The sequence below is a fragment of the Aptenodytes forsteri genome, unplaced genomic scaffold, assembly GCF_000699145.1.
Source record: "Aptenodytes forsteri isolate BGI_AS27 unplaced genomic scaffold, ASM69914v1 Scaffold146, whole genome shotgun sequence".
Taxonomy (NCBI): Eukaryota; Metazoa; Chordata; class Aves; order Sphenisciformes; family Spheniscidae; genus Aptenodytes; species Aptenodytes forsteri.
The window spans coordinates 6,671,711-6,683,814 of NW_008795128.1; the positions used below are offsets into that span (position 1 = coordinate 6,671,711).

At 42.8% G+C, this 12,104-nt stretch overlaps 1 protein-coding gene across 1 annotated transcript in view; it reads right to left on the bottom strand.

The window, feature by feature from the left end:
* The window catches only part of LOC103897514 (cytosolic phospholipase A2 epsilon-like), a 40,861-nt gene that overhangs the window by 10,892 nt on the left and 17,865 nt on the right, over positions 1 to 12,104 (bottom strand). Inside the window, exons 3-12 of the mRNA XM_019471601.1 lie at positions 9,777 to 9,913; positions 6,118 to 6,249; positions 4,965 to 5,005; positions 4,480 to 4,522; positions 3,096 to 3,159; positions 2,835 to 2,836; positions 2,607 to 2,765; positions 2,244 to 2,336; positions 1,698 to 1,735; positions 886 to 1,021 (exon numbers count right to left, since the gene is read on the bottom strand). Of these exons, the coding sequence (XP_019327146.1) occupies positions 886 to 1,021; positions 1,698 to 1,735; positions 2,244 to 2,336; positions 2,607 to 2,765; positions 2,835 to 2,836; positions 3,096 to 3,159; positions 4,480 to 4,522; positions 4,965 to 5,005; positions 6,118 to 6,249; positions 9,777 to 9,913 (845 nt within the window). The remainder of the gene's footprint in view (positions 1 to 885; positions 1,022 to 1,697; positions 1,736 to 2,243; positions 2,337 to 2,606; positions 2,766 to 2,834; positions 2,837 to 3,095; positions 3,160 to 4,479; positions 4,523 to 4,964; positions 5,006 to 6,117; positions 6,250 to 9,776; positions 9,914 to 12,104) is intronic.

Sequence of the window (12,104 nt, forward strand, 5' to 3'; positions counted from 1 at the left end):
GCAAACTTGCTGAGGGTGCACTCCATCCCACTGTCTATGTCATTGATGAAGATATTAAATAGTACCAGTCCCAATATGGACCCCCGCAGGAGGCCACTTGTCACCAGTCTCTATCTGGACACTGAGCCGTTGACCACTACCCTCTGGATGTGACCATCTAACCAATTCGTCACCCACCAGACATTCCACCCATCAAATCCATACCTCTCCAGTTTAGAGAGAAGGATGTTGTGGGGGACCGTGTCAAAGGCCTTACAGAGGTCCAGATAGACAACATCTGTAGCCCTTCCCGTGTCCACTGATGTAGTACTGATATGTATGTATGATGTACTGATATTCCCTCCCTAAAGTACCAAACATCCCCATGCCAGCATGGACATGAACAAATACAAACCCTAACTCAGTGAGGCAGATGAGAGAAAAATGTTGAATGTCTTTGTGCTGTTAGAGTGACAATACAGCTGAGATGGTGAGCACCAGAGGAGAGAGTCTGTGATAAGACACATCCTCATCAGTCAGTGTTATGTATCACTTTAACTTTTAGGTTTTCCCCGTCCAAAATTTGGTAATATGAAATACCTTATGGGGCCTTGGTGACTGAATGCTCAGCTAAGACAGGATCTGGGTCTATAATTCACAGATGAAAAAGAAATAAGGCAGGAAAAAAAAAGCCAATTCATGGCATTCTGTTTTCTGAGCAAACAGGTATAGCAAGTGGGTTTGATACTACCCATGCTCTTACATTGTTTCATCTAAACATTTCTCAAGGCGTTACATGGAGCACTGAATACTTCAGTGCTGGTTAAGCAACAATATGCGAACAGTTACAAGCATAACACATTCCCGTTACACAGCATGGTCCAGTCCCTATGGCGCTCCCCATACCTCATGGTCTTGGAGGTCTCGCTCTAAATGAAGTGCTTTTTTCAGAGCAGAAGCCACAAACTTCCTCCGTTTCTGTAGGAAGTTTTTCTCCTCCATACATAGATCAAACTCCAAGCGAACATCTAAGTTTCTTGACCTCAAAAAAAGTCCAGGGTTAAACAGGATGTAAAAAGCCTATGTACATAATCACTTACAATTAATGCCTGGACCCATGCTTACAAGTCATAAACTCTACTATTAGGCTTAGAAAAGCTGCTACCACGGCCCCACAAATGCACATCACAAACTGTATAGACAAGGCAGAGAAAAGGCTGAGAAAGTTAAAAGGTTGTAAAATCTTACAGAAAAAAAAATAGAAATAATGTTTATTGCTACACTGATTTTCACAAAGTGTCTACCATAAATACTGCAATCCATATACAGATACTATAAACAGTGGAATATTTAGGATTTGTTGCCTGAAGACCTCCAGGTTTTATAAATACAAATACTCTGGATTCTTTACAAATAAGGAAAGTGAGGTATAAACACATATTTTTCTAAACTTGTAGCTCCATGGATTTCGCAGCCAGAAAAGATTATTGACTCCATCCAACCTGCACGCCTGCATAGTAGCATAATAGGAAATTTCACCCAGCACAGTTAACAATGTTCACCTTCTGGACATGGGTAACTAACATGGGGTAAATAGGGGTAAATGTAGTCATTGACTAAATACTTTCTCCCTTAGTTACAGAAAGAGGTAAGAAGGCAAAAAAGCTGGGTAGCATTTTTTTTCCACAACCACAAAACCCAAAGACAGAATTTCTTACCAGTAATTTGACTTCACATGTAAATTGATTGTTTCATCCTAGGAAAAAAGCCACAATATAAGCACTGGAGAAGATTTTATGTCCTTTCCTTTCAGCCAGCTTTGAAGCCCTTCACTTCTTATGAGAGCTGTGTTAGAGCCACAAAGCCATAACAATAAGAAAATCCATCCAATTTTTAAAGCTTCTCCAAGTCCACTTTATTTTCTTTAAATTGTTTTATTCTAAAGATACTCAGAGCAGTGTACAGTAAAAACCAGCACCATCTCTGCCAGTGTGCCCCATCTTGCCTCATCATTTGCATTTACTCTGACCTGCATTAGTCCTCCAGCTGGTCACAGAAATCCCTCTCTCAAACGTTTGGCTGCGGTTTTTGGTTCTACTCGGTTCATATGAAAATGCATGGGTCCATAACCCCCTCTGTTAGGAATGTAAGGGCACTAGCAGTTATATATCTAAACCCCTACTTCACAGTGATCTAGTTAACTCATGCCCATTGATCTTTGGCCCATAGCTTCACATTTATTCTAAAAAGTTGGTATCAATCACCTTTGCTACTGCTACTTTCTCCTTGAAGGGAAGTGAATCCAGAGGAATAGTGAGGGATGCATGGCAGTCTTTTCTCTCTTCACCTGAGGTACACTGGCAAATAAATTATAATGTAGAAAAACATTTAATGTATACACCACAAAAAAGTACTGTCACCAACTTATTTTTTCAAATGGGGTCACCGTCCAGCAGTTTCCAAGCTGGCATCTGATATTTAGGCATCTTAGGGTGTACAGTGCTCTTCCAGAGCAGAAGATCACAAAAGATGGCTTTTAATTAAAAATACAAATTCTTTTTGTTTGCCTCAGTCAAGTACAGAAAACCACGAGTTTACTGTGCTTACTCAAGTTCACAATCACATACCGAGCAGAAATGAGGCTTCTCTGCTAGAGCCATGCGCAGCTCTGACAGGCTGTACTTGATGTAATGGAAATCCAGGGACTCCGCCAGTCGCTGGGTAGAGCCCAGCGACAGGGTCTGGCTCTCTTCGTAGGATCCCTTCACTGAAAATAAGAAGTCGAGCTTATAAAACTCAGACATACAGGCAAATTGGGCAAAATGTAAATTATTGACATAGAAATATATATTTACTTCTATTTTACAGCACTAATAAGATTCGTTATCACTCTAACCATTCACTCTAATTTCAAAGTCCAGTTTTTATAGTTAGTTAGCATAGACACACTATAATTGTTGGATCTATGATCCTGTATATACTCCTAACCATCCAGTTCCTGTGCTCTAGTTGTAAGAACAAAGAAGGGAAACTACCACATAAGAAAATGATAAAAAAATTAGAAATTTTCAGTTTACCGTAAAATAAGATTTTTTGTTTCTAGTTTAAAGTCTAACCTGAAGGTTCTTTCTTTGTCCGTCTATTGTCCACCAGGACTTCCAAGCAGGAAATTTCACGAGACTGTAGCAGGGATGAACGATGAGAGGATTAAGCATACAAAGCATGCCATATCTGAGTCACTTCACTGCTACCTATCTCTGGTCACCTGGGTCCCTGGGGTCTGGAAAACTGTCCACTCTGTGTTTGTTAGGGTGATAAGAGAAAGACCTTGGCACTCTGAAGATGTGCCACGTTTCAGTTGAAAGAAAAATGGCTGTGGTGCTGTGGTCCATCCAGGGGGATGGGGCTGGGAAGGGAGGGGAAATAACAGGGGAGGGAATGGGAGTGTGCTGAGGCCTCTCGAGGGTAGACTGTCCTCGCAGCCCTGCTTTGGTGAAGTTGGACAGCCAAGTGCTACCTCCTCTAAATAGTGAGTTAGGGACAGTCGAGAAAGCCATTTCCATATCATCCTATGGAGGTGGGGAAAACAGGATGGTCGTGAGGGGGTCCCCAAGAGAAGTCCCCAGAGGGAATAACACAGAGGCAGTAAGTCAATGAAAGAGAACTTCAGGATTTGTCAAGAGGCTTACTGTCAGCTGCTGGTGGTGGACAGGTCTCTGGGTATCCCCAGTGACTGTGTTCACTCTTTCCTAATGCATCCTTCCACAGGGAGCAGTACAACAGGATGGCTGCCAAGTGTCCAACCCCCCATCTCCCTCCCCTTCAGCCCTGCCTGCAGCGAGGTGTTGGGGCACCTGCCATATTCACCACCCCCATCACTAGCATGTATCATAGAATCATAGAATTGTTTAGGTTGGAAAAGACCTTTAAGATCATCAAGTCCAACAATTAACCTGGCACTGCCAAGTCCACCGCTAAGCCATGTCCCTAAGCACCACATCTACACGTCTTTTAAATACCTCCAGGGATGGTGACTCCACCATTTCCCTGGGCAACCTGTTCCAATGCTTGACAACCCTTTCAGTGAAGAAATTTTTCCTAATATCCAATCTAAACCTCCCCTGGCGCAACTTGAGGCCATTTCCTCTTGTCCTATCGCTTGTTACTTATCGACAACCACCTCACTACAACCTCCTTTCAGGTAGTTGTAGACAGCAATAAGGTCTCCCCTCAGCCTCCTTTTCTCCAGGCTAAACAACCCCAGTTCCCTCAGCCACTCCCTGTGCTCTAGACCCTTCACCAGCTTCATTGCCCTTCTCTGGACACGCTCCAGCACCTCAACATCCTTCTTGTAGTGACGGGCCCAAAACTGAACACGGTATTCGAGGTGCGGCCTCACCAGTGCCAAGTACAGGGGGAAAATCACATCCCTACTCCTGCTGGCCACACTATTTCTGATATAATGAAAATGAACATAGAAGAGAAATAGTTTAAAATTACCACTAATACACCATTAGTGACAAGCTTTTCAGGAGGGACTGGACTGAAAGAGAGGAAAAAAAATGCAATCAGAACTAATATGACCTAAATACATCCTTAAATGAACACTTTCTTTAAAGGTTGCTGTGTCCAGCATAGTCTCAAATATGTCACTGATTTTTAATTTTTAATTTTGGGACATATCTGAAATGTGGCTTCCTTATTTTTTAGTCATAATGGTAAACAATAGTAGTAATAAGCATAGTGGCTGCGGGTCTTATTATCCTTCTCCCTCTTCCAGAAAATAATGGGATAAATTAGTATCCAGGATGATTCGTGGTAGATAAGGAACACAGTGTTTTAGCCAATATGCAACTAACTTGATAAACACCAGCTGTTGCTGTGATGCTGAGCATTTTAAACTACATTATACTAAATGCTACCATGTGTTTGACTGCTTGCTTTTGCAAAGTACAGTTCTTCAGTCCTGTATGGGTTTTACTCACATGCTCTCTGATGCAAACTCAACCTCCAGCATCTCTTGTGTCTGTAAAAGATTAATTCATTATAAGCATTTGAATTCATTTTCTTTCTCACTAGCTATGGTTGTCAATGATTACTCTGGCTCCTGAAACAGCTCTTAAAACCAAATTTCCCTCCTGCTCTAGGGTATGCTCAGATGAGTGAAAACAATCGAGTTAGAGTGATTTTGGAAAGTGTTCTCTGTCCTTCGTTAACCATCAGTCCTCAGGCTGACTGCACTTGTCCATTCGATGGTAAGGCAGAGTAAAATGGCCACATAGGCAATCCCCAGTCCTAAGCCTGCAGTAACTGTTGGCTTAAAACTGCCTAAAGCCTTGTTTTTTCTAGGTAACATTATCAGCAGACTGATACTGTTGGATAGCAGAGGGCATTCTCAATTCCTCTGATCGAAAGGACTCCTATAACACGGACAATACATTGACCAGTCACCAGACAAGTTAATAGACTGCCTCTCGATATCACCGTAGAGCTGAATACCACTACATACCCTATAAGAAAATTCAGTGAAACAGCATATCTATAAAAGTATCTAAATTGGACATCCAGATCCCATGCTGAAGTCATCATGTATGAGTTCAGGCACACTGAAGTAACAGGATAGTTACAGTAGTTGGCCATCAATGGGTTTTAGCACCTCAGCATGGATCTTTGTGTTATATTCAGGTATACACAAAAGAATTACAGGGCAGGGTATCAGTTTTTAAGTGAATACTCCAACATCTGTGCCAGAGTATGCCCAAACTCACAAGTGCGGGTCCCAGGAAAAGAAATTCTCATAGAGAAACTTTGTGTAACGGTGATGAAGTCTTTTATCTCCAACAAAACCTATTTGAGCAACAGGGTCAAGAAAGAGAAAAAAAGGGAGCTCTGGTGTCAGAAAAACCCTGCTAAAAGGTTTGAGGAGCTAGTAAAAACCTTCAGGATTATGTCCAAGGTAGGGAGGTAAACCTTGTCCACTTTGCTGAACAAGGTTTGGAAGGTATTTTACAGGATACATGAAGTGCAAACCAATAGGGAATAAACCCTCCCACCTACAATTGCTTTACAAGAAGTTATTTAGGAGGTAATACCAAAAATGTATTTCCTTCCTGTGGGCAAGGCAGCTTTATTCCTCACCTTTGGATTTAGCTGAAAAGTCAAGCGAACAGTTTCTCCAAGCTGGATTTTAGCAACATCAAAGAGGACAGTGAAGAGGAGGTCATCTTTAGTGATTGCATTTTCATCATAGACTTTCAGCTCAAGAATATTCTGTGAACAGATGTACAGGATTAGGAACATCTCTATTTTGAGACCTTACGGAGGCACAAGATGACGTGCTCAGCATGTTAAGGAAGACAGAGAAAGGATGGGAAGAAGTAAGAGGGCACACACAACCTTTTCATCCACACAGAGCTGAAGAAAGATATTCTGAACCTAACATAGTTGGGTTTGTTGCTGATTTTCCCCTGCAGAGTAATTTAAATGACAAATGCTAGTCGAATCATTGAATATGTAACTCCCACATTGAAAAACATGTTTGACCTCTAATTTGGTTTGAGGTCACCACTTTTCCCTGAATTGTAGAAAACCATGTAGTGGTCAGGACTTTATTGCTATTGGTGGAAAAAAAAAATCCTTGGATATAAGCAGTGATTAAAATATGTTAAGGAAGCACCATATAACTACTGCATGGTTGCATAATTATATCCTATAAATTATTAAACAGATCACATGGAGATAATTACCATGGAATCTACAGAAACTGATATGTTTTTGTTAAATTGGTGACAAAATGCACAGAAAGCAGCAGAACAAAGGTCTATTTCCATCAGATTACATCCTACACCTCTCAATCTCCTCTTCCTGCCTCCTACTGCACAAATCTCCTCCTCTCCCTCCTCTGTCACCTGCCTGTTTGGATGGACAGGAGGGGAAACAGCCCCTGCTATGCCTGGTTGGTAGCTGCACATGGGCTGGCTCAGAGGTGCCTTGAAGAGTGCTGAGCAAATTAACATTAACGGCTGTTTTCTCAGTGGGGAAATAATTCAGTCCTCTCTCCGTATATTCAGCAGCTCATTTTCATGTAAATTACAGGGACCTCTTATCTCAGAGATTCCTACTTATCCGTCAGATTTAACTGAAACTTGCTAAGATGTTCTATGCTTATTAAAGACACACAGACATGTGGTCTCACACACAAACACATATACAAAAAAGAGTGAGCACGTGAGCTTTGCTGCCTTAAAAGTTCATAATGAGTCACAGGAAGGTCCGTAACTAAATCTGATAGGCGATTTAATATACAAGTATACTGAAAGAAAGATGATCCAGAATCCAAGTATTCAATTTTGACATCTATCATTTCTGTAAGAAACTGGTAGGTGAGAGATGGCAAGCTGTAGTGTATATGCCCTTTAAGGCCATATACATAAATGCATCACACTGTGCTTCAGACAGAAAAACAATTCTGTTGGGGGCTGACAGGGTCAGCAGTGGGTTTCTGCCCAAAACGCTTGCTAAGAGAAACATACCAACAAGAGGCAGAGAAAAGCAGCTACAGCAGTTAGGTTTATAGGCCAGCCATAAATAGCCTGTAAAGGATTACAGAAGGTGATGGAGGGGATATGCTTAAAAGCAATAGTTTGCAGTTTGTAGAAGGAAGACTTACTTACACTGAAGAGCAGGTCAGTTTTCCTAGCTGTGATACTGTAACAGACTGTCCTTATTTGAGTTAAACGGCTGAAGTTTTCTTAGCAACAGACTGGTTTGAAGTCCCTCAGTTACTCCCAATTAGCCAGGAGCAGCATGCACAGGGTGCTGGCTGGCTAAGGGAGATCTTCGGCTGCACCGCTGGGATGCTGTGTGGGAAGCCCCACACAGAGCCCCAGGGCTCTCTGGGGCAGTTCACCGTTTCTATCCGCTCCTGACAGAGGATATGAGGGCAGCATCGCTGGGAGCCAGGTGCTGAGCAGAGCCGGCCTTTGGCGGGGCTGCATGCCGCCAGCTCCAGGCACAGCAGCCCTCCTGCAGCCAGGGGAACGCTGCCTGCAGCACCAACCCAGGAAGCCCTTCCTTGCCAACTGTGCTTTGTCAGAATGTTCATCAAAACAGATGCCCGTTTTGATGTCCCGCTCAATGATTCTATGATTCTATGATTCTATGATGGGAACCAGCCCGACATACCCAAACAAGTTTTTCTGTGGCAGTGTATTATATGATTTTACTGAGCTCTGGCTCCCATGATTTGGCAAGATGAATACCTCAACTATACACAAGACAGACAAGGAGAAAGTAACCAGATCAGGAGACTCTGGCTCTGCTCAGAGGGTAACGAGCAGAGCAATTGCAGTGTATGCAGAGAAACCTGTGAGAGCCTTAACTTAGTCTGTTAAGCCTAAACAGTGGTGAGGCAGCAGTGACAGACATGCCAGAGCACTTTGGTTGTCCCAAATCCCCAGGACACGTTTTGTGCAGCCCACACTGAAGCCACAGTGACCACCGCCATGCTGCTGTTGCCACATACTGAAAATTATTGGAGCTAATGCCACATGTCTTGTCTCCTGCTGCAAACTTACTGCAAAGTAAACGTAAAGTCTTCCAAAAGCTACTCCATGAAGAACTAGTTCAAGCAGCTTCCTGTGGCCAAGATATTTTTTTCAGCTGTTACATGTGGTATCGCAATTTTTAAAGACCTGTCAGCCACAAACCATTGCAAGGAGCAGGTGTTCTGGTGCAAGAGTTGCAGATCAGTGGGTGTTTGTTCCCATGCAGCAATGTTCGTACCTTGCCTTTCACCTCCCTGCTAAACCTTCAGAGCTCAGTGAAATTGTGCCTCACCGGTATTTCGAAAGAAGTCAGAATTTTTTTAGATTTGTAGGGAAAGCACTGGATGTAGGCCACAGAACAGCAGACATATTAAAGCTGAAAGCTGTACCAAACAGGACCAGCACCACCTAACCCTGTGCAAGAAAGCCTGAGAGCTTGTATCATGGGCAACTTCTGCGGACAAAGACAAGAGGGATCGTTCACTCGAGTCGCTGCGGTAGCAACACTTTGAGCTATTCTGAAGGCTCTGTTGGAGGAGTTTATTGATGCTCAAGAGAGTCGGGGGACTGGCCTGCTGATTTGGCACCTAGCAGAAGTGCTCTTGTCCTGCTCTGCCACCAGCCCTAGGAAATGAAGGGTGCAAGTTGTAAAAGGGGGTTTGATTGTCCCAAGTATGAAGTAAACTTGGCTTACTTGGCCTATCACTTATCTTTGTGGATTCCTGGACTCTAATGTTGATGTTGCCTTTTGGAGGGAGTAGATAGTGGGACTTGCAAAGCTTCTTAAGCTCTAACATTTATCATCATGGTAAAAGCTCAGCTGGTCTTCTTTTGCAAACTTTAATATGCTGATTTGGGGGGGGGGGGGTTTATTGCAGGTAGTTCCAAAGGAATAGTAGAAAAGCAGGAAGCAAGTGATGCTTCCACTACTTAGATCATACATGTCTTTTATGCTGTTCAATTTACTCTGAAATTCTTACTTTTGCTCTTGAAAAGCAGTGATTTTTTAAAAAAAAAAAAGGAAGTAAAAGTGAAAAGTGACAGAACACTATATAAATAGTTGTGAAATATCTTGGCTATCTTTTATACATCAGAAAATAAAATGTAATTTTGCTGCTGCATGCTACTCCACATTCCCTTATCCACATCCTTATAGTCCCTCTCACATATTTATTTTTATGGTACCCAACATACCGATCACACAATGAGATCTCCACCCCAAAAGAAAAACAAATGCACTCTGCATCTTACTTTTACTTGGCTCTGGATCCTGAAGCAAAATGTTTCATTCCACACTGGATCTTTGCAGTTCTTGATGGTTTTGGTCCGGACAGTCTCAGGGGAAGCGGTGGGCAAGGACAGGCTTACATAGCAATCAGTTTGACTAACTGTATTTGAAAAGATATACTGTAACTAACAAATTACTATAAATATCTTAGATCATAGCCTTATAGCACTGTATAGACAGCAAGCTGCAAAAAGGAGATACTGTTTCTATTACTTTTCTTAGAGGTCCTTATTCAATAGCACTCACTACTATTTTTTTCCCCCTGCAGGTGGGAGCTCTGGTCATTAATGGAGATTCAAAGAAGCTACTGCAATAAAGAGAACTGGTAAGAAAAAAATACGCAGAGCTAGTTTTGCTCAACAAAACCCATTATTGGTATGTCCCATTTGTTGCAAATCAACAGATCTCTGTGATGGAGAAGAAAAAAGTTTACATTTTAAAAGAATCTTTTTAAAGGGTAAAATACTTACTTAACTCTTTGAGCATTTAGACAAGGGACTAACTTTGTCCTTTGCTCTTGAAAGGGGAACAGAAGAGCTAAAGAGGGTCTGGGTACAAAGGATCTTCCCCCTCTGGTCTGCTGCCCCCACGTAGCTGTAGCCCAGTCCATGTAATGAGGAAGCAGACTGTCTCACCCAACATGTGATCACATCCCTTCACCGCCAACAAATATACAAAAATAGCAATGCACTTTTATCTTACTGATTTAAAATCTGAGCCTTGATAGTGAAGAAACCTCTAATTTCTTAGAAAGGTGTTATCTTAATGTAGGTTTGAACACAAGGTCGCACAGTTACAAGTATGGCATCAAACCTACATAACACACAGAGGCTGCTTTGGGGTGGGCTCCCAGGAACTGCCCCCAGCCCCAAGGTGGGGCAAACAGCCTCCCGGTCGGGTGAGCACAACTATGCCGGTCACCGCTGCAGGGTGTTGACGAGTTGTGTCTTGGGGATTGCTGGAGTTTTCAGGTGAGAGGCAGGTTGGGTACTTGTATGTCTGTGCAACTAACTTTTCTTTTGTGTGCTGACCTGATCTGTGTAGGGTGTTTGGTGGTTAGGATTCTCACTGATACTGCTAAGAAGATAATGGGGTTTTTGGCAGGGAGCAGTGTTGGGCATCTGCTCCTAAGTGCATAAAAGAGCTGATGTCTCATGACCCTGTGGTAATAAACTGAGACCCTGAAAGTAACAGCGAAGAGTGGTGGGACTCGCTCTCCCTGCACTGTCATTCACCCTTTCCAGCCCTCCCTTCTGAAGCAAATGTGTTGTCCTTCAGTTCTGTACACTGTTTGCACTTACCTGTAAACAACAGACATTTTTTTTATCTGCTGGGCAACTACAGCTGTCTCTAATGCCTCCAACTCTAAGAATTTGTTTTGTAATCACAGTAACAGGTCAGATTTGGGTCTAATAACAGGCAGTTTGGTACTGTGGGATACATGCTGAGAGGCAGCATGACCAAGTGGGTAACCTGCTGGAAAAGGTCTCATGACATGTTGGCTCTGATCGCAGCTCTGCTCCAGCCTGCTAAGTCACTGTGGGCAATTGCTTCTATTCAAATTTATCTTGCTTCTCTATCTGCATTTCCCCATCAATAAAGCAGTGATAATGAACCTTTCCTCTTTTGTAACCTGCTTTGACATCCCATGATTAAAAGCATTATACAAAAAATAACTGCTATTATTAGTATTTCCACATGACCCACAAGAAGAGAGTGCCTTATCAGTATATATGTTATTCTTTCTCTACCAGTCTCTTGGTTCTCATTCCACACTTTCTTTAAACTTGTGTTGTTACCCATCTGGCAATGAATAGGTATTGCTTAAAGCAATTTGTGCAATCAGGTTATGTATGATTTATCTTTCAAGTCTTCTGATACAGTCTGAACATGAAACATCAGCGTGCCGATGCCGGGGGTGAAATCGATAGCCCAACTGAAGTGCATCTACACAATGCACGCAGCATGGGCGGCAAGCAGGAGGAGCTGGAAGCCATTGTGCAGCGGGAGAGATACGACTTAGTCGCCATCACAGAAACATGGTGGGGTGACTTTCATGATTGGAGTGCTGCAATGGATGGCTATAGACTCTTCAGAAGGGACAGGCGAGGAAGGAGAGGCAGTGGGGTGGCCCTGTATGTTAGGGAGTGTTTTGATTGTATAGAGCTCAACGATTGTGATGATGATACGGTTGAGTGTTTATGGGTAAGGATGAGGGGGAAGGCCAACGAGGCAGATATCCTGCTGGGAGTCTGTTATAGACCACCCAACCAGGATGAAGGGGCGGATGA